The sequence below is a fragment of the Lissotriton vulgaris genome, chromosome 5 (assembly GCF_964263255.1).
Source record: "Lissotriton vulgaris chromosome 5, aLisVul1.2, whole genome shotgun sequence".
In the NCBI taxonomy this organism is placed as follows: domain Eukaryota; kingdom Metazoa; phylum Chordata; class Amphibia; order Caudata; family Salamandridae; genus Lissotriton; species Lissotriton vulgaris.
In genome coordinates, this window is record NC_141693.1 from 1,323,587,179 (window position 1) to 1,323,608,140 (window position 20,962).

The 20,962-nt window shown below is 48.8% G+C and overlaps 1 protein-coding gene across 1 annotated transcript in view; it reads left to right on the top strand.

Moving 5' to 3' along the window:
* The window catches only part of LOC147712542 (F-actin-monooxygenase MICAL1-like), a 372,964-nt gene that overhangs the window by 318,208 nt on the left and 33,794 nt on the right, over positions 1 to 20,962 (top strand). Inside the window, exon 17 of the mRNA XM_086923247.1 lies at positions 2,987 to 3,164. Within this exon, the coding sequence (XP_086779373.1) occupies positions 2,987 to 3,164 (178 nt within the window). The remainder of the gene's footprint in view (positions 1 to 2,986; positions 3,165 to 20,962) is intronic.

Consider the following 20,962-nt stretch of genomic DNA (forward strand, 5'->3'; position numbering starts at 1 on the left):
CATGTTCACTTCTCAAATTCCATGTTAAACTATACTAATATACTACCCAAATAACTGAATAACATATCCACTACTCAAATGACTTCATATTTTTTACTATAATACTTTTCAACAGTAATCCTTTATGGGTTCCGGAGTGGCATGCTACTCGCCAGAAAAGCGCTTCAACACCCATCAGGGGTAACAAGTGCTATATGAATGCAAATCTTTCTTCCCCTTTTATCCCTCCGCTATCCTTCTCAGTCCAAGTAACTGACTAATATCTAGCACTGAAATTACTTCCTATTTCATCATATTAATTCACCACTAATCCTTTGTAGGCTTCCTGAATAGCGTGAGTCAAGCGCTATATAAATCTTTGTCCTCCTCTATCCTTCTGCTATCATTCCAAATCCAATTAACTAACTAACATTTCCACCACTTAAAATGTACTTGCATGTTTCACTATACTAATTCAACACTAATCCTCTATGGGTCCAGGAGTAGCGTGCTACTCGCCGAAAAAGCGCTTTGACGCCTCGTCAGAGGTTGTAAGCCCTATGTAAATGCAATTACAATACAATACCTTTCTTGATGGACATTCAATAGCCAAACACACACAGATTTCTTCTATGCCCACCAGGTGGCAAAACAGGTTAAACTTTGAGACCAAATATGTAGCAAGACAGAAGTATGAAAACTCCCCAATATTGGTTAATAGGTATGGGAAATTGAGGCTACCTCTAACTCTTGACGATAGCATATTTAGTTATTTTAACTAGTCCATTTAAACTCATCCATATGTATACATGAAATCTCTGAATATGCAGTATTCGAACCTCCAATCCTGACGAAGCATTTGGTTGTTCTCATTTTTACGTCTAAATCACCTTTCTACATGGGTTATCAATTTTGAGCAAACTACATTTTACGTTCTCGGTTTTTCAAATCAAATGCTCTTCTTGATTAAAGATACTCTAGAAAATATCAAACTCACCATTTATGCCTTCTGCAGAGTTGTTTTCCAATCGATCCCCACAACTCCTAAAAAGAAAATATCTGTAGATAAATAAGATGAGATACTTGATTGCAGACCTTTCCCTTGAATTCAGTAGTAGCCTGGATCTACCAGGCTTTCTGCGTTGCTAACAAATAGTAATGCACTTGCGGAGCTGTACAATCAGTGCTTTGAAAATGTGGTTCAAGGAAGACGTAAAAGGAGACAACCTGACCATATAATTATCACAAGCACTGGGCTTTGAAGTAGTACCTTGGGTATAATTTCTTCTCCTTGGCCTGATCGTCCAGTGGAGTGTGATAGTAAAAGGGGCGATGGTACCTACCTCTGAGAGTCCCAGTTTTAGTTTATTGCTGTCCCTATCCTGTTCTGTGGGGATTCCTTTTTGCCTATACTCCAGTAAACATTTGAGTATTCTCTAGTTTAATGGTATCTTCTGTGCAAGAATTCCCTTTGGAATTCCACCGCTATACAGGTGGTGGGGCAGTGAGTATTTCTTGTTCTCTGGGTTTTGCATCTTCTCCAATCCTTGGCTTCTGAGCCGTGTAAGATTTCCACCTCTTTTATGGTGGGTAGAAGCCCTTCTCATGTCATCCATTTTTATTTGTCTACCTTACTTAGCCTTTCAGTTCTGCTGGAACACCTCCAACTTTGGTGGGGCCCACAGAGAGACATACCAGTTATGTCTGTTGCTGATTTGCTGTTTTCTCCCCTCAGTGGCTTTTGGCTCCCTTGATACGTCCCATACCGTAAGAAAGTGTCCTCCTTGTGTCACCTGTTGATCTTGTGACCACCAGGGCTCGAGTCGGGGCACCACGCGTGTGGACGGCATCCCCCTACTTATTTTACCGGGGGAGGTAAGGGGGACGCCGTCCCCCCTGCCAAACAGCTGGAGAGAGAAAGAAATGCTTTTTTGTTCTTAATTAAAGAAGACGATTTTCCCAGGAAAACCACTTTACTCGTCTACTTGCTCCTATTGACTGTTAGGCTGCCCTCTTTGAACATATTTAGCAGGACATAGGCAGGTTGCAGAAGCACCGCGAGGGAGGCTGCGTGCGGTCCAAACGAGACCGTCTGAAGCAAATATTTTTCTGAACTCTGAGGGGGAAAAGAGAGTGTTAGAGGGAAGGGAGCGGTTTGTAAAAAGACACTGACGTGCTGATGACACACTCGGCTCGGATAACCGCTGCTTATCAGGGTTCATTGGCTGCAACAGTAGTATTTATAATGACTAATACGCACATGAGCGGGCAATTTCCTGTACATCAATGTACCTTACTCCAGGCGGTGGTTGTTCAACAACAATCCCCGGCCCTGGGAATAAAGGACAGTCTAATTATTTTTGATGTTTGTATTGTGAGCACATGGAAGTGCTGCCTTAAGTGCTGCCTCGGTGCATTGGCCGACGGCAGCACTACCTCCCCAGTGCTGCGCACGACCATTGGACGTCCATTCAGCACTAGTTCCAATGGACAGCGCAGCACTGGGGAGGAATGTTTAATAGCATCTATGAGTTTAATTGAATTTCAACACGCTGCTCGATTTTCAGGAGATACAGAGTACATCCTACGTGTGTGGTGGAAGTAACATATCCGGAAGTGTCAATCAACATTGTGTGTTTGCTTTGAACTCCTCCTTGACGTACCATTTGGATTCAGGGCTGTTTGATGTAACCTGTATTTGTGGCACTAATGGGCACTTTTTCCTGAATAAAAAATCCAAGCCTGATGGTGCAAGCCACCTTTCATGGCGTCACTTCCGGTCTTGACGTCACTTCTGGTGACAGCGTCCCCCCACTTATTTTTTTTACGACTTGTGCCCTGGTGACCACTATGTCCTTAATGAGGTGAACATAAAGTGCTGCTCCCCAGGCCGGGTATTCGCTCCTCCATAGGAAGGAGTCCTCTGGCCTTTTAGTGAGTTTTGGTGTCCGCTTCTGATGTCTTCGATGTTTTTGGGCATTTGTAACCTTGTGTGGTTCTCTTGCAGACTCTTCGAGGACAGACGTTAACCGGGAGCAGTGACGCTTGTTACTTCTGTGGTCAGCGAGTGTATATACTGGAGAGAGTCAGTGCGGAGGGGTGGTTCTTCCACCGCAGCTGCTTCCGCTGTCATGATTGTGATGCTACCCTGCGACTCGGGAACTACGTCTTCAATGAGGAGAATGGTGAGTGAGTCCACTCCGAATACCCGAGGGTTAAACTAAAGTCTGAGGTAAGGGTGAGCTGTAAGAACTCGTGTAAGTGGCGTAGGACAACATCTCTTTGATGGAATGGGCCACCCTCAGTCCAGCTGTCTATTTCACATAGAGCAATGGTTCCACTTGAAAAATCAGCACTACGGAAAGGCCCAGTGCTTTTTAGGTAATACGACCTGCTGTTTACAACATACTTAGGCCCTCATTGCGAGTGGCTGTAAATGTTGTGATATTTATCACACCTGATCAAATCCGACGCTGCGGAGTTGGAATTTACCAGCTGCAATAAATATCGTGCGATTACTAGGTTTGGGGGAATTACGTGCAGATGTTGGTGGTACTACAGCAAAGCTGCATGTTCTTGTAAATAAAGAGCACTTGCTCGAATAAATATCTGCATGTTTGACCGACCACTATTTGCCACAAAACTAATAATTGGGATGTGTGCCGTAGCAGGAGTTGCTGTGTATATTTTAGCTGACTGTGCTGCTCTTAATGAGGGCCATTAAGAGGGCTCTGGGGCAGCTCCCTTAAACCAACGGCATTTAGGATCAGCCTCTTGCAGACCTTGCGTTGAAGCTTTGTAAGGGTTTCCTGATGTCAGTGAATTCCAGTGGGTATTTACCAGTGTTTTCATATATTCTGAAGATTGGTGGCTATCAGTGTTTACACATTTTGTTTTCACACAAGATTTGACTGGGACTGTGTTTTCCAATGTTCACAAACCACATTCACAGATAATGAGTTTACTGTAGCATGAACATCTCTTAAATAAGACGGACGAGGTGATGAACAAGGCAGTGAGTGTAAACTTTTTACATTCAAGTCTGATTGTTTTTTACACTTAAGTCTGATTGTTACATTATAAGTGTAACAATAAGACTTGAGTGTAAAAAGTTTTAGTGACCTGAATAACTTGTTCTTACAATACAATTGTCTGATAAAAGTGCAATTTACCCCAAAATAGTGCACGTTGAAAATGAGCTTTGAAGTCCCCATCGGTGCAACAATGTGTTACTAGGCAAAAGTGCAATAAATGAATAACTATAATTTACGTGGGTCGACAGAAGTTGGGCCAAGGGCAGTTTAAGGAATCACTTATTTGATCTTTCTACCTGATGATCAGTGTGTCTGACCCGATGTGCATTTCTTTATTTTTGATACTTGACAAAAAAACAGCATTCAAGGACCGGTTGGACAACAACGCACACAACTGCAAGGAACTCTTCAACATCGTGAAAGAGCTTTCCAACCCCAACGCAGGAAACAACGACATCACCCCATCGCAAGACCTCTGCAACTCCCTCGCTTCATACTTCCACAACAAGATCGCGGACATACACAACAGCTTCAACAACCAACCAACGCACACCATGACCGAACAACCACCCCCCACCACCACCCTCCACGCCTGGACCCCGATCAGCACCGAAGACACCATCCGCACGATGAACTCCATCCACTCCGGATCACCGACCGACCCCTGCCCTCACCACGTCTTCAACAAGGCCGACGCTGTCATCGCACCCCACCTGCGAGACATCATCAACACATCCTTCGACACCACCATCTTCCCTGAGAGCTGGAAACACGCCGAACTCAGCGCTCTACTCAAGAAACCAACAGCGGACCCCACCGACCTCAAGAATTACCGCCCCATCTCGCTCCTCCCGTTTCCAGCCAAAGTCATCGAGAAGACCGTCAACAAGCAGATGGCCGCCTTCCTCGAGACGAACGGATCCCTCGACCCCTCACAGTCCGGCTTCCGAGCCAATCACAGCACCGAGACCGCCCTCATCGCCGCCACCGATGACATCCGAGCCCTGATGGACAATGGAGAAAAAGCGGCCCTCATCCTCCAAGACCTCTCCGCGGCATTCGACACGGTCTGCCACCGCACCCTAGTACAGCGCCTCAGCAACGTCGGAATCCAGGACAAGGCGCTGGAATGGATCATCTCCTTCCTCGACGGAAGAACACAGAGGGTCCGCCTACCACCGTACAAGTCAGAGGCCTCCGAAGTCATCTGCGGCGTCCCCCAAGGATCATCTCTGAGCCCCACCCTCTTCAACGTCTACATGAGCCCCCTCGCGGCCATCGTACGCAAACACAACCTCAGCATAATCTCCTACGCCGACGACACCCAGCTGATCCTCTCCCTGACCAACGACCCCGCCGCCGCCAGAGCCAACCTGCACGAAGGGATGAAAGAGGTAGCCGAGTGGATGATGACCAGCCGCCTGAAACTGAACTCGGACAAGACGGAGGTCCTCATCCTGGGCTCCTCATCCTCCGCCTGGGACGACTCCTGGTGGCCTCCCGCCCTGGGCACCGCACCCAAACCGACAGACCATGCACGCAACCTGGGCTTCATCCTGGACTCCTCCCTCTCCATGACCAGGCAAGTCAACAACGTCTCCTCGGCGTGCTTCAACATCCTACGCATGCTACGGAAGATCTTCTGGTGGATCCCCACCGAGACCAGGAAGACCGTCACCCAGGCCCTCGTCACCAGCCGACTGGACTACGGCAACGCCCTCTACGCCGGTACCACCGCCAAGCTCCAGAAGAGACTCCAGCGGATCCAGAACGCCTCAGCCAGACTCATCCTCGACATCCCACGAACCAGCCACATCTCCGGACATCTGAGAGACCTTCACTGGCTCCCCGTCAACAAAAGAATCACCTTCCGCCTCCTCACCCACGCACACAAAGCCCTACACGACCAAGGCCCGAGCTACCTCAACAGCCGAGTCAACTTCTACGCTCCCAAACGCCACCTCCGATCAGCCAACCACGCCCTCGCCGCCGTCCCCCGCATCCGAAGAGCGACTACAGGAGGAAGGTCCTTCTCCTACCTGGCCGCCAAGACCTGGAACTCCCTCCCGACCGACCTGCGCCTGACCCAAGACCACCTCTCCTTCAGGAAGAAGCTGAAGACCTGGCTGTTCGAGCAGTAGCGGCACCCCCCCCCAGCGCCTTGAGACCCTACGGGTATGTAGCGCGCTTTATAAGTGTCACTGATTGATTGATTGATTGATTGAAGGTATTTTAGGATTACCGATTAAGCAAAGGTTAGAACCCGAGTTTAAGGACGTTCTAAAGAAGCAGGCGGAGACATGGTCATAAGAGAGGCAGATCGAAAGAATCATTAGGGGGACATGGAGAGCTAGTATTGAGGCAGTAGTGGTGGCTGGGGTAAGGTGGGGATGGGATGGAAGTAGGATGAGGGAAGAGTTGAAAGAGGCAGCAGCTCCCTTATTCTGTTGGGCGATGCCAATGGTTCCTTCCTGCACGGCCTGCATACTGCTGCCATTCAGTGCAGGTGTGCAAAGTCGAAGGAGGTGTAAATCTGAAAGGCACCAAGCATGGTTTGTGAGCAATACTCTTTTTTAAAAAAATAGGCACTATGGAAAGCAGCTAAAGGAAAATCATCACAAATACACTGTAGCCAGGTGTCCTGGTGGAGAGCAGTTGTTCATTAACTGTAGGAACTTAGATGCTATATATCAGAAAGCTGCACTTAAGTGTGTGTTTTAGGCCTCTTTCTGGGGAAAAGCTTCCTAAATCAAAGGGAGTTCTTGTTTGCGGGCCCTGAGCTGTTACTTTAGATAAATCCCCAATCTGCCTGGCTGTGTGTCGGGGGAGCCCTGCCCAGCAAAGTAAGTCTGACATGAGAGGGAGGAGCTGAGGCACAGGCCTCCAAGAGGAATAAAGACCCGCCCCCAGGCATGGCAATGGGTGGCACAGGGGAGGGGCGTTGTAGCCATCATTGCCTATGAGTCTGCCTGCAGGCCAAGTGTGCCGAGCTTTGTAGGGCTCCTGGATGAGGACAGGGCTCAGAAGAGAAGAGCACAGGTGCATAATTGGATGAGAGTCTGGCCAACGAAGGACTGGTATTTCACTACCACGGAAACAGTAAACTCCAGATTTGTGTTGGCTCTTTGTGCTGTTCGGTAGCATTTCTTGCTCTTTCAGTGGGTCCAACACACTTTTCCACCTGTTACCATCTCCTGAAATGAGGTGGCTTCCAGCCTTTCAGTTCTACCCTGCTGAATATCGAGAGCTTCAGTAGTGCAGGAGCGGCTCGTATCCATGAAAAGAGGTAGGTCGGGGTGGATGGGGGAAGACCAAGACAAATAAAAAAGAACTTATCTGCCACCCTCCAACATGGTGCTCTTCTGCTCCTGTCCACTGCAGGCAGGCACAGGCTCCCAGACTGCCCTTCAGCCCATCCTGAAGCTGCTCTCATGCATGAGAGCAGCTTCAGGATTGGCCTGAGTGCTGTGAATTTGTGCTCCCAGACAGACTGGGAACCTGTGCTTGCTCTCTTCAACCCAGCAACACAGCTGGGTTTAGAAAACGCTTCAGTGAGCATGACGGTTTGGCCGGCCTGAGATGGCCGGCCAAACCGTCATGCACACTGACAACAGTACCCACCACTCCCCTCAGTACATTCACCCCCTTGGCTCTGCCCCCAAGCCTCGGCACAACAAAAATAAAACAGGTTTTAAACCTGTTTCATTATCATTTTATTAATCCAGTTTTTGAGGTTGCTGACGGGGGGCGATACTCTTCTGTAGCGGAGGAGCCGCAGTTGCTTTACGGTGGAGCCTCCATTGCTGTAGTAATATGTAAGAGGGTCCTGGGCAGTTCACAGAATTCCAACCACAGAGACGAGCAGCATACTGGAGCGTATTTACTATAAAATGCCATCTTGTTGCGTGGACTCTTCGTCATTAGGAATGTGTTGTATTTATGGCAATATGACTCATCCCTGTACTTTCGTCTGCGCCAGTGTAGGAAGCTGGATTTCTGTTGCAGTAAGCTCCCTACACACACACACACACACACACACACACACACGCACGCACATGCGCGCACACTCACTCACTCACTCTCTCACACTCACTCACTCACTCTCACACTCTCTCACACTCACTCTCTCACACTCACTCACTCTCTCACACTCACTCACTCTCTCACACTCACACACTCACTCACTCACACTCACTCACTCACACTCTCACACTCACACACCTTTCTGATGCACTTTGACTTGATGTGTCCTGGGTCTCTGCCAATCAGGTTCCCAGGGCCTGTGTTCTTTTCTAAAACGGTACTTTTGTACCCCCTATTGGCACCTTTCTGGCCACATGCAAGTCCCTTGTTAAAGGTACCATGGGTACTAAGGGCTTTACTGAATTCTGGGAAGTTTGGTAGCAAACTTCTCAGCATAATAAACCTACACTGAATGCCAGTGTGGGATTTATTCTACAATGCACTCGGAGGGCATCTTAGAGACGCCCCCTGACAAATGACCAACCTCTGGTGGGTTTCCTGACTGGTACACACCAGCCTCCCACCACGACACATGTTTCTGGACTCCTGGGGTGGGAGCATCCGCTACCTGTGCCCATAAACAAAGCCTTTCCTGGGTGGAGCTAGTCACACCTCCCACAGGCCAGGAAGAGCCATCTGTGGCAGGGGAGCTTCAAAGGCCTTGCTGCCTGTGTAACGCGGCCTCCAGCCTCTCCTGCTATCAGTACCAGGCCTCCTTCCTATCTACCCTCCTTTTTCGGCAGGAAGACTGGCGGGAAAAATGAGCCCAGCCCAGAAGGTGTGCCCACCTCTGCCAACCCCACCCCTCAGGTGGGGCAGGCGAGATGAAGCCCACTCTTCAGTGCCCGCCATCTTGCAAATGGCAGGCACTCTCCAGTCAGGATTAGGGATTTTGCCCACTCCCCCACGTGGGGTGAGCACAGCAAAGGGAGTAGGCACCCTAAGGTCAGTAGCCCATTGGCTACTTACCTCAAGACCCCTAAAACACACCCTAAATACAGTATTTAGGGGGCAGCCCTGAACCAAGAAGAGAGATTCCTGCAACCTACGAAGAAGGACGAAAGAAGACACCCAGTAGAGGAAACTGCAGAGAACAGCTGACATGGCCCGAGCCCTACTGGCCCATCTGCAGTTTCCAGAGATCCTGTAACAAAATTCACCTGACGCAAAACGAATTGCACAACTGAGTAACCGTGTCAATTTTGCAAAGTACAATAAGTATATGTACCCAAGATTGCCAGTCTGAGATTGATACACTCGGTGTGCCATAGCTGGAATGACAAAATTGTATTGTCTTTATGTGTCTCTCTTTGTTGTGGTGTAGCAGAATTTGATTTATTTATCCTGTACTGTCCATTGAACTCGTCATTGATTTTCCTTCTGATATTGTGTTCAGTTGCATTATAAATTGTTAGAAGAAAAGGTTTTTTGCTTTCTTCCCTTTGTTTTTATCATGTGTAATAAGGTAACACCATATTTTTTAAATTTGTGACTGTCATTGTTTTTAAGAAAAATAAATTTATATCAGCCTTTTTATATACGTATTGGTTTGTTTTATAGTGTTTAAATGTTTAAATATCCAAAGTTAACATGTGGGCTTAACGAATAAACTGTGCCAAGGGAAACACTCTATTCCACTTTGAACAAAATTCACCTGTCCTGCAGCCAGTAACCTCCAGAACCCCAGGGAGGACTGATTGCCTTCCACAAAGACCGTATCTCCTGTGAACAGCAGCTCTGTTAAAAAGAAACAGCCAAGAAAGATTCAGAGCCTGCTGAGGACAAAGAAACCAAACGCCTGGAACCACCACTCTACTCGGCGCCTATGGCCCGAGTCCGAATGGCCCACCAGTCCCAGCGAGGTCCCTAGGGTCTGAGTCCACAGTGGGTTAACCCCTCCAGGACTTCCTGCAGCCTCTGCATGGAGACCCTCCCCCAATCACGAGTGGCCCGGTGAGGTGAAATCCGACCTCAAAAGACATCCCTGCATCCTGCCGCCCTGCACACCGGAGAAGAGATCCCGAGGTGCACCTACGTCCCCGAGCACTCCAACTTACCTGGCCAGCTGTTGGTTCCTCCCAGAGGTCTTCCTGGACCTATCCTGCAGCCAAACTCCCAAACTGGCAACTCCCATTGAAATCGACAGGGCACCCGACGCTAAAACAGCACCCTGCACCCCAGCCGCCCCTGTGCCGCTGCACCTTGAGTGCTAAATGGATTTCCCTTTGCCCTGAGCTTAAGTCTAGGAGCTTTGCTCCCACAACCTTGTGGCCTGCTCGTGAGCAGCCACCAACCGGAGACCTCCTATCCCTCATTGGACAACATTGGGCCTCAGCACTCTGCCCCCCGCCGCCCTAGTGCCTCTGAGGTGCTTTGTGAGTGCATACTTGACCCTGGGGGAACCCTGGTTCTAACCTGAGAAACCCAACCCCCACAACCAAGTACTTACCTGTAAACTGATAACTTCATTTCCTCCCATAGGATTGCATTGAATGCTTTTCTTTGAAAATTGTGTGGGGTTGGTTTGTATGAAACCTTGAAAAACTGCAAATGTAAAAAAAATGATTTACTTACCTTCTAGGAATTGTCCCAGTGTGATATCTAGGCTTATCACAGAGTATATAAAGCAATTTAAAAAGTAATCTCGAAAGTAACTGTAAAGTAAATTTGACTGTTGACTTACCTGTAAACAAACCAATTGCATCCAACTGCATTTCAATTGTATTCCAACTGCAATATACCTGCAAAGTATTATTTCACTTACCTGCACCAGGTTTGGCTTGGTTCTGGAAATAAAATAACGAAATAATATTTTTATACAAACAAAATTGGTCTGAGTTCAGTCTTTGAGTATGTGACATCAGTGTGTACAAAAAATGCTTAACACTACCGTTTGATAAAGTATTACGTCTTGCCCACACTACCACAAATAGAGAGCAAGGTATTAACTACTTGTATCTCTGCCTACCTTTGGGGATCCACTGGACTCTGTGCATACTATCCCTTACTTTGGTATAGTACATTCAGAGCCAGCTTCCTACACCTAGCTCCAACGTAGGCCCCCTTGCACCATAGTGTAAGGAGGCCTGTGTTGCAGGGATGATTGTTTTTGTCCAGGAAGGAACACCTTCCTGCACAAAACAATAATTCCTGGCCTTTTCCGCCTTCTCTGGGTGCAGCAAAATGCAGCACACACACAAAGAGCAATAAACGAGGAGAAATAAAGGTATTTCTCCTTGTAGAAAGAGCAATAAACGAGGAGAAATAAAATGTATTTCTCCTTGCTGTGCTACTTTAACGCATCCCCTGGGAAGGCATTAGAATCTGACTTATTCTCAGGTTTACAATACCTTGTAAATTTGGGAATGTGTCAGAATCCACGGGTGTTGAGTAGGATTGCCACAGCAACACCCTTGGAATGCCCCTTTCATGCCGAGTAATGCGCAAAGGGGGGTTAAATTTACAAGGCCATGAAAACCCATGCATGGGGACTTTACATGGGCCAGCACAGTGTGCCAATGGAGCGTTAAAAAAAGTGACGCCCCGGTGGCGCAGGGGCCTTGTAAATATTCCCCACAGTCTGGAACCGGTAGGACATGGCATGTGGCGTGGTGGTCACACAGAAGGGTGACAGGGGCTCCGTTGGATACCATGCGGAAAGGCCAGCGGGTCACAGACCAGCACCAAAGTGCAACAAGTGGAGGAGAAAAGTCACCACAGGGAAATCGCCCGGGTTGATTCGATGTACTCCACAGCTTGGAGCAAGAGTATTTACAACAGTATGTGTGGAAATCTCCACCAGTTTCCGTGCCTTTCAGTGACCTGCAGACCAGAAAGTTCACAAGTTAATCCTGCCAATGGCTCTTCATCCATGCAATCCATTCACTTGCCTGAAATAGGTTCACAAATCCATCGGGTAATGGGTAATCCTGTTATATGTGGTGAGCCGTAATAGTTTCCCAGTTAAATCGCCAGTGAGAGTCTATGGAATTCTACATTCATGAGCAGCCTCTCATTGAACATGCATGTGAGCTGCCTAGTTCGCTCCTGGGAAGTTCTATTCACAATTAATTTGTGGATGGCTTGTCCTTGTAATTTCACTGCCATAATTGTAAATGTAGAAACTGGTAAACAACAAACGAATGCGAAACCTGCAGACATTCTGGAAATGTAGACTTATTTAGTAACCTGTCAAATCAATGCTGGCAAATTTATTTAGTTTTACTGTGGGTTATGTTGCCCAACATAACGTGTTCCTACTTGTCTCCAAGGCTTTAAGGAAAAATGAATCTCAAGCTCTTCAGTGCCAAGTTAGGTGTGTTTTTATTTGCATGTATCTAATTTTTCTGCTGAGGGAGCCCTGTACTCTGATGGATACTTCTTACCATACATTCCTAACCTCGTAAATATCCCCATTCACCAAACTGTAACTGTGGCCCTGCTTTTTCCATGTCAACTCCGTTCTTCTCTGCAAGTGAGAAGAGGAGGCACATTAAGCAAGCGCCACTCTTACTCGCTGACTATAGTTCCTTACTTTGCCATCCTTTAGCTTTCTTCCCCTACACTTTTCACTTCTAAATGTATACAGTATGCAAGGGACGTGTCGCACCCTAAGACTGTAGGGTATGAGCCTTGTAGTGAGTGTTGCAAACAGATCTCCTGAGGTCTGCCTCTGGTGTGTAGGTTCGACGCCCACAACTACAAGGCCTGCTACAACTGCACCCAGATTAATCTGAAAATCACTGAGACCTCTACATGGCAAAACACCAAGAGTGTGGACCTACTCTCAAAGTAATCATGGTCGAGTCCAGACGAAGCTGGGTCCTGACCCTAACAGTCTCTCTTGCTCTCCAAAGAGGGCACATAGGTATCAACGAGCCTACAGCCCTCGCTCCTGTTCCAACGAGGAGCCGATTCCAACTTTTGTCCTGGTGCACAGAGTTTCCAAGTATCTTGGCGACGTCACAGCAGGGCAAAGCCTTTTGAGAGGACATGCTGCGCATCTTGGGCACACTTCCTGCTCCCTCTGGCATGCCTTTGGGCCCCAAGGATCAGCAAGGAGCTTCGTCGGAATACTGCTGATGGATCAGTCCTCTGCGCGATCTGTGCCCTTGAACCTGCTTCAGCTTTCACTCTGTCAAAGTCGACATGGGGTCTGGTGGCAAAATCTGCACCTGTTCCTTGGACTTCGAGCCTCGGATTCAACCTAGTCTCGAACAAGGATGCTCCCAGATCTAAAATAAATGTTCGGTAAGAGGGGGAGACCAGAGCCAAAGGAAGGGGAGAGGGGGGGAAGAGGAGAAAGCGGGGGAGACCAGCCTACGTGTGTGACGTAAGGGGGATCCTCATGAACGTTATTCAGGCTTAAGACACTGCCCTATGATGCCGCTCCTGAGGGATGCTATTGTAGGGGTCTAACTCAGCTCTGTGTGCATGCAGGTATGTTAGCATTGGTCCCCATATGTTTTCAGGTGGGAAGGGGCGGGCATGAGCTCCCACTACGCTGTCAGTTGTTCCAGGCAGAACGCAGCATCACTGAGCCACTCCTCCCTATGTGGAGCTTGGCCTCTGCCCCAGTCCATGACAATGCGCGGCTTTGCATGTAACAGGAGCATGGCTGCCAATTTCCTGCAGTCCTCCGGCAGATCTTTCACATAGCCCAGTGTAGCGATCATGGCGGAGAAATCTATGTGAATATTAAGCATCTCTCCAAAAGCCTCAAAAATAGTGTTCAAGGTAAATGAGCTGCAGATCTCACACTGAGCATTAGATCGCCACCTGGTGTTGGGCTCGGATGATTGCATGTTGTCGTCGTCTTGAAAGAAGTCTTTGTAGTCACGAGATAGGTGACTCCTCCCTTGGAGTGCGCATGGGCATCGACTCCATCACTCCGGGTCAACAAGTGAGTACTACTGCCCCTAACCCAACCCCCCCACCGAAATCGAAGGCTATGGTCAACACTCCGCCTCCTGGGCCCAGTCGCGACCGAAAACTTACTTCAGAAGCCCCGTCTTCCAGCCTGGCTCCGAAGAAAATCCAAAACCCTTCCGGTAGCTCGGGACCGAGCAAACCGCACGTGCCCACCAGCTCCATCGGCACCGAAACCAAAAGAAGTCCCAGTTCCTAAACCTGTTCCAAAACCGTCGACTTCGAAGGATAAAACGGGCCCGGAAAAAACCAAGCCCATACACAAGCCGGCTTCGAACGCTTCCATTCTGACAAATCCAGCTTCGGCTCCAAAACCAAGATCCTCTGAGCCAAAACCTACACCAAAGGACTCTATCATGCCTCTTAAGGCTAAAGATAACCATAAAGACAAACAACAACCACGCTCGGAACTTAAAAAATCGGCGCCCACAGAGGTATGTGTATTATCACATCTTTTTCCTTTATCTCTCTACCCTCACCACTTAACCTTCGTCTAAAAAAAAGATTGCGCTCCATCTAGTGTGTTGGTCTGCACCTAGATGTATGATGCGGCCCAATGATGATGCATGACACTACAAAGTGTGTGAGGGCAGTATTAAGACATGTGGGCCCACATGCATCAATATCGGCTTTTGCGATTTCTAAATTGCGAAAAATAGCGATTTGCAATTTAGAAATCGCAAAAGCCTATGCATGATTATTTTTTCATTTTTTATGCAATTCGGTAAAAATCGCTATTTTTACTGATTCGCATAAAAAATGCGAATTTCAAATTGCGAATTCGCAATTCCCATTCAATCCTATGAGCCAAAATGCCCATAGGAATGAATGGGAATTGCGAATTCGCAATTTGAAATTGCAATTCATCAATCCATTTCAAGGGTGGAGAGGGGGGTCTAAATTACCCCCCCTGCACCCATGAAATGTACTTTTCAGTAGAAGTTACATACACACATGTCCTAAGGACATGTGTGTCTGTAACTTAACAGTTTAAAAAATGCATTTTTGTGCATTTTTAAACAATTTCGCAAATTACCACGAGGTTGAACTTCGTGGTAATTTGCACTTCCAATTTGAAAAATCGCACATTTTTTGGAAATGATGCATAGCATTTAAGAAATCGCAAAATTGCGATTTCTTATATGCTATCGCAATTTTAGAAATCGCAAAAAAGTTGCGATTTCTAAAATAGCATGATGCATCCCAAACAGCACTTTTGGAATCGCAAACGGCCGATTTTAAGGAATCGCACCGTTTGCGACTCCAAAAATGCTTGATGCATGTGGGCCGTGTTGTCTTCCCCTGTTTTGTCTTTGGAAGCAGGATATATTCTATTTTCTGCTTTCCCTAGTTGGATCACTATAGGATCAATAATCTCAATCTGGGGTTGGACAGTGTACAGATGAGTGTTTGATATAGGGCTTCTCTGTTGTGTGTGTTTATATTGTGAATAAGGGAGCCAGAGAAGCTTCAGTGCCTTGTCTCTCTTTGCGTGTTTTTCGTATTTGGATTTTCACAGTTCATCAGTTTTGTGGCTAACCACGACACCCAAATCACACACAGGCCATCTGCCCACTACAATGGGAACTCAGCTTGGAATTCCTTAGTCACCCCCATTAGCAGAAAGAACAGCGACTTGTCCCAATTTATAAAAATACCAGAGAGTCCACCAAATCTGAGAAACTTCCTGAGCAGGTGGGCCAAGTTCTCCGCCGGGTGTTTGATATACAGTGTGACATTATCCGGGTACAGTGAGACCAGAATAAATCGCGGAGTGAATGCCAGTCCTCGTAGAGCATGATGTTGTCACAGGTGCACCGCGAGTGGCTCCATAGCTATGGCAAATAGTAGAGACTACAGTGGGCACCCCTGGCGAGTGCCCCGAGCTACTTGGAACGGGGCAGAGATTACACCATGCACCCGAATCCGAGGGGACGGGAGGGAGTACAGCAAGGCAATAAGTTTGGTGAATTTAGTGCTTAGTCCTATGTGGGCAAGAAGCACAAACATGTAAGGCCATTTGAGCGAGTTGAATGCCTTGGTGGCATTGAGAAAAGCTTACAGCATTGGGTCCACCTCCTGATGGTTGCGAAAAGTGCACGTAAATTGCAGTGGATCTACCTGGAATAAAGCCGTATTGATCTGGTCTTAGCACTTGACGCAGGAGAGGAAGGAGCTGAACCCCTACAAGCTTTGCAAGTATCTCATTGTCAAAGATTGATCATGAAAAGCGGCCGGAATGAGTCGCATCTCTGAGAGTCTTTGTCAGGCTTCAGGATTGTGATGATGAGGGCCTCTCTGAGTGAGGAAGGAGCACCCCTAGCTCCAGGGATTCCTTGGACATATTCATCAAGTGTGGAGCTAAAATCGTTGCATATTCCTTATAAAAGGCAGCTGCCAGGCCGTCCAGGCCTGGGGTTTTGTTGCCTGGTAATTCCTGAATGGTCTGCACCACCACTTCCACTGAGAATGGCTCATCCAGATAAGCCATGTGACCATCCTCAGGCCACAGCAACTGTATGGAGTCAATGAATTTCTTGTGTTTAGGAGGGGCAGCCGACTGTTGAGTACTGTATAAGGATGTGTAATAGGACACCATTTCAGACTGGACAACTGCCCGTCTGGATACCAGCAAATCCTCTGATGTACGCAGCTCCATAATGTAGTCACTGACCCACGGCTTCCTAATGAGGCCCGCCAGTGTCCTGCCTGCTTGGTCTCCCTCCCCGTACCTGCAGGCTTTAGCCTCCTTACTGAGGTAATGCGTTTCACGATTGGCTGCCTTCTCAAACTCGCTGAACTTTTCTACAATTAGATTCAATAGGGCCTTACTTTTAGTGGCGAAAATCTCGAGTTCCAAGGTGTGTATTTCGCTTTCTAGCTGTCGAATGTCCCCCCGAATAGAGCGCAGCACACTGGCTTGTTTGGAAATGCACTCGCCCCGTATAATGGTCTTAAATGCCTCCCAAAAAGTTGAAGGGGAGTCGACCATGCCCTCATTGATCGCGAAAAACTCAGCTGTTGTCTATCTGATGGATTCCCTGAACACCTAGTCTAGTAAGGCTCTTGGCCGAAGCCTCCAACTGAATACCCTTGTCAGATACTCAGGCAAGTCCAGCGTGAGCAGCACTGTGGAATGATCAGATTGAGTGCGGGCAGATGCAGCACCTCCACCACCCAGCTGGCAACATCCCGCAAGGTTAACTAAAAGTCGATCAGCAACCAAGCGGGGCCAGCAGGTGACACGCAGGTGCCCTGCGCAGTGCCAGGGTTCCTGCTACGCCGGACGTCCACCAGGTCAAAGTCGAGACTGTAAGAGGGTGGCCGCTGTGGGGTGAGGCCAGTGTGAGTCTGTCGATCTATCTTTGGCAAGTCCGAGTACGACGTTATACCACCCCATATTATCACGCCCGGTCCGAGGGTGTCGGCTAATCTCCAAATCTCTGTGGAAAAGTCATGGTCATCAGAATTTGGCCCATATATGGAAATCAATTTAGCAGGGTGTCCTCATACCACACCTGCGATCATCACATCGCCCCTATTTGTCGTATATTACCGTTCTCATGCGGCAGTGCAGTCCCTTTCGTATGAGTATGGCTTCCCCTCGCGCGTAATTGGAATAGCATGCTACGTGCCTTTCACCATCCCAGTAGCTCGCGCATTTGTGTTCTGTGAGGTGGAGTTCCTGTCGAAAGCATATTTCCGCCCCAAGGCGGTCAAGGTACGCGGTGACCAACCTTAATTTGTGCCTGTCATTTAGACCCCGAACATTCCATATGATGCATTTCAATTTAGTCATCTCTCCTTAACAAGTGTCTGGCCCATCAATCGCAGGTATTTCCCTTCGACCATGAGGGTTGCATATAAGTTAGCAGGTATGCCATAGGCTGGTCGGGGATGATGGGGAGAGAAAGAAGGAAACATTTGTAAAATATACAAAAACAAGCATCCCCGCCCTGGGTTCCACCCCCACACACTCCACCCCCCCACCCCTCACCCCCCACACACTCCAGCCTCCCAAATTAACTGAATAATACCCTCCATTATCCCACTGTGCCAACTAAAGAAACTGTAAATCATAAGAGACTTGGGAATCATCCCCAGGGGATGCCGCTGGGAGCCTGGTAAAGCCCAGCAGATGGAAGCTGGGTGGTTGGACAGTCTTGTACTTGGTAGGCGGGGACGTCTCCCAGCTGATAAAGCGTCTTTAGCATGATTCTCAGATAGTCCCAGCAACGGAAAGGAAAGCCAGGGGGAAGACACTGTCATACGAAGCGCCACCCGGTTCCTCAGTCAAGTCGAAGAGACAACTCCTCCAGAGCCAACACCGCAGCCATCAGGTCAGTCATTATCACTTGTGCGGTTCTCTGCCTCCACATCCCTGTCCGTTCTCTGCTTCTGCTTGGCCGTGCAAAGCTCTCTGGCATATTTGACTGCACTCTTCGGGTCAGTGAAATATGGGGTTTTTCTGGTGTGAAATATTAGCAGTTTTGCGAGGATGAGAAGAGAGTACTTGACGTTGAGTTGCAGCAGAGATAGTTTCACAGTTGTGAATTCTCTTCTGGCTGCCTGCACTGCCAGGGTGAAATCAGGAAAGAAGGAAATAGAGTTCCTCTGATAAATAACATTCTGCTGGTCGCAGCACTGTATTCTTTGTCTCTATAGTTTAAAAGTTGTGCGTTGATTGGTCTGGCAGGCGTGCCCAGAGGCGGTCTAGGGCAGAGCAATCTGTGTTTCCTCTCTACGATGCGTACAGGCGACAGTGAGGCACCAAACAGAGCCTGGAGCATTCCTCCACATAGTCTTCAACTCGGGCCATTGCGGTGGATTCTGGAATTTCCACAATGCCCAGGTTGTTGCGGTGCGATCTCGTCTCCAGGTCTTCATTCTTGTTTCTAATTACCTCAAGCATCTTCTCCATACTGAGAAGTTTCTCCCGGGTAACTCCACTCTCGTCCGCCAGCGTGGATAGATGTGCATTGTTCGACTTGCTCAATGCTTTCCTGATGGTTAGTGACCTTCTCTTTCAGGTGATCAAATCTGTTAGCAAAGGAGTCAGCCTTGTTATCGATGGCGATGAGAAACTGTTTCAAGTCCTTGAACATTTCTCGGATCTCCTGTTCCTGTGGGGTGGTCCCTGCAGCCTCTTCATCCTGCTGATCATTTTCCATAGGGGTGGAACCCCTAGGGGTTTTGCGTTGTTCAAACATTAGTTTTGACTGCCTGGCGTCGCTCTGTCCCATACTGCTGATATATGCCAGCACACCACCGGGCTGCTGGCAGCCAACACTTCCAAAGCCTCAAGGGGCGTTTGACCCCCACCTCTTCCGCCCAGGAGACTGTTCAATAGTCGGGGTATGGAGCAGCTTAGTGTCTTGTCACTGGTGCCCTGCAGCGCTTTTTCACATCCCTGAGGAGGATGGCTGCCCACCACCACCCAAAACATAGAGGAGGTCTCTGGCGTTCCCTCGTGGAGATCAGAGTAGCCTTTAGCGAATGCACTGTACATCTTGCAGTTGCCCCCTGCTCTACTCACATTGTATTGCAGAGCCCCTATTCCTGTATGGTGCCTCATAGGGCGCAGCTCAATTTCCTCACAATGCCCCTCAGCTACAGTGGGCCAACACCCCTGCCACAGCCTAGCAGTGTCATAATTCGCCTGGACTCCAGCGGTCACGCGGCCCACAGTCTGACTCTGCAGTAACCACCTCTCCTATACGGGGTCCGCAGCTCTCTAAGTCCGTGTAGGCTTCCAAGTGTCTGCGTCCCCATCTGCACAGCCCACCGCAGCAGATATCCCACCTCTTATAACAGTCCACTGCATCTGAAGCACGGCGGTGCCAATCCGGCTGTCCAGGTGCCCGCAACAAAGGGAGACGGTCTTATTGGCTTCGCGATCCGGCCGGGTCTCAAGCTCGCTAGGCAGCGTGGGTCCACTTCCCACTCCCATGTGTCAGCTTCAGGTGTCCTCACCGTGCGGCGCGCAACTCATCTTCTTCCGCACGGCACCCCTCCTCTGCAACAATCGCAGCTTTTGGTCTGTGCTAGCCGCCCAGGGGTTGTGCTGTGCTTCCTATAGCGCTCCCATGCGATCACTTGCCTCTCGCTGTGGTCCGCAGCAGCCCCTGACTCATCATGCCCAGGCCCGCAGCTCTGCTGGGCCTGCCGCAGCCTCCTCTCCTCATCAGTCAGCTCGTCCTGGCTGCCTCCCTCTGTGACACCCTTCAGGTCCTGTACGGGGGATGTACCGCAGCCCCCTTCTTAAGCGGCGTTCGCCTTTGCCCTACCAGGCCATCTCAGTCACGCTGATGCAGCCCCACACTCGGTCAGGCCGCGTCACCTCCACGCTGCTCCCAGAGCAATCCCAGTCTCACCTCCAGCATTATGGTGCAGATCGGGGCTCCAGTGGCAGCAAACAGATCGACGCAGTGTCTGGGTGCCTTCTCCCTGTAATTCAGATCACAAGGTTAGCCAGAGACACCGGAAAAATGCTGGATTCCTGTCTCACCAGCAGAGCCTCACTAAGCGGCGGCCATATTGCTGCTGGGGCTCAACAGTGCCCCCCACTTTGGGACATGTTTGGTCTTACTAGCAGTCCCAGAAGACTTACGAGCTTCTTTGACCCAAACCATTCAGGGTGGCCGGAATGCGGCCAACTTTGTCATCCGCTCTGGCCTACACACCGTTGATTATCCAAGAAGGGCTAGTGGGACAAGTGTTGTGCTCCGGAGCCAATTATGAACAAGCTCCACAGACTTCTCTGGGAATGCCCAGACATTCTTAATGAATATGCCCATCAACTGTTCACACCAGTTTGGCACAAAGGAGGACTCAGCCCAGAAATATTTTAAAGAGAGCCGAGCTGCAGCACTCTCTTTGGGCCTTTCTGCACCAGTCTGCCAGTTCCACCAACTGTTTTTTGCCCTTTTTAGGTCGAGCCTGGGCAGCACATGCACTGCTCTGCTAGACATGCTGCATTGAGGTCGGGATTCGAAGCT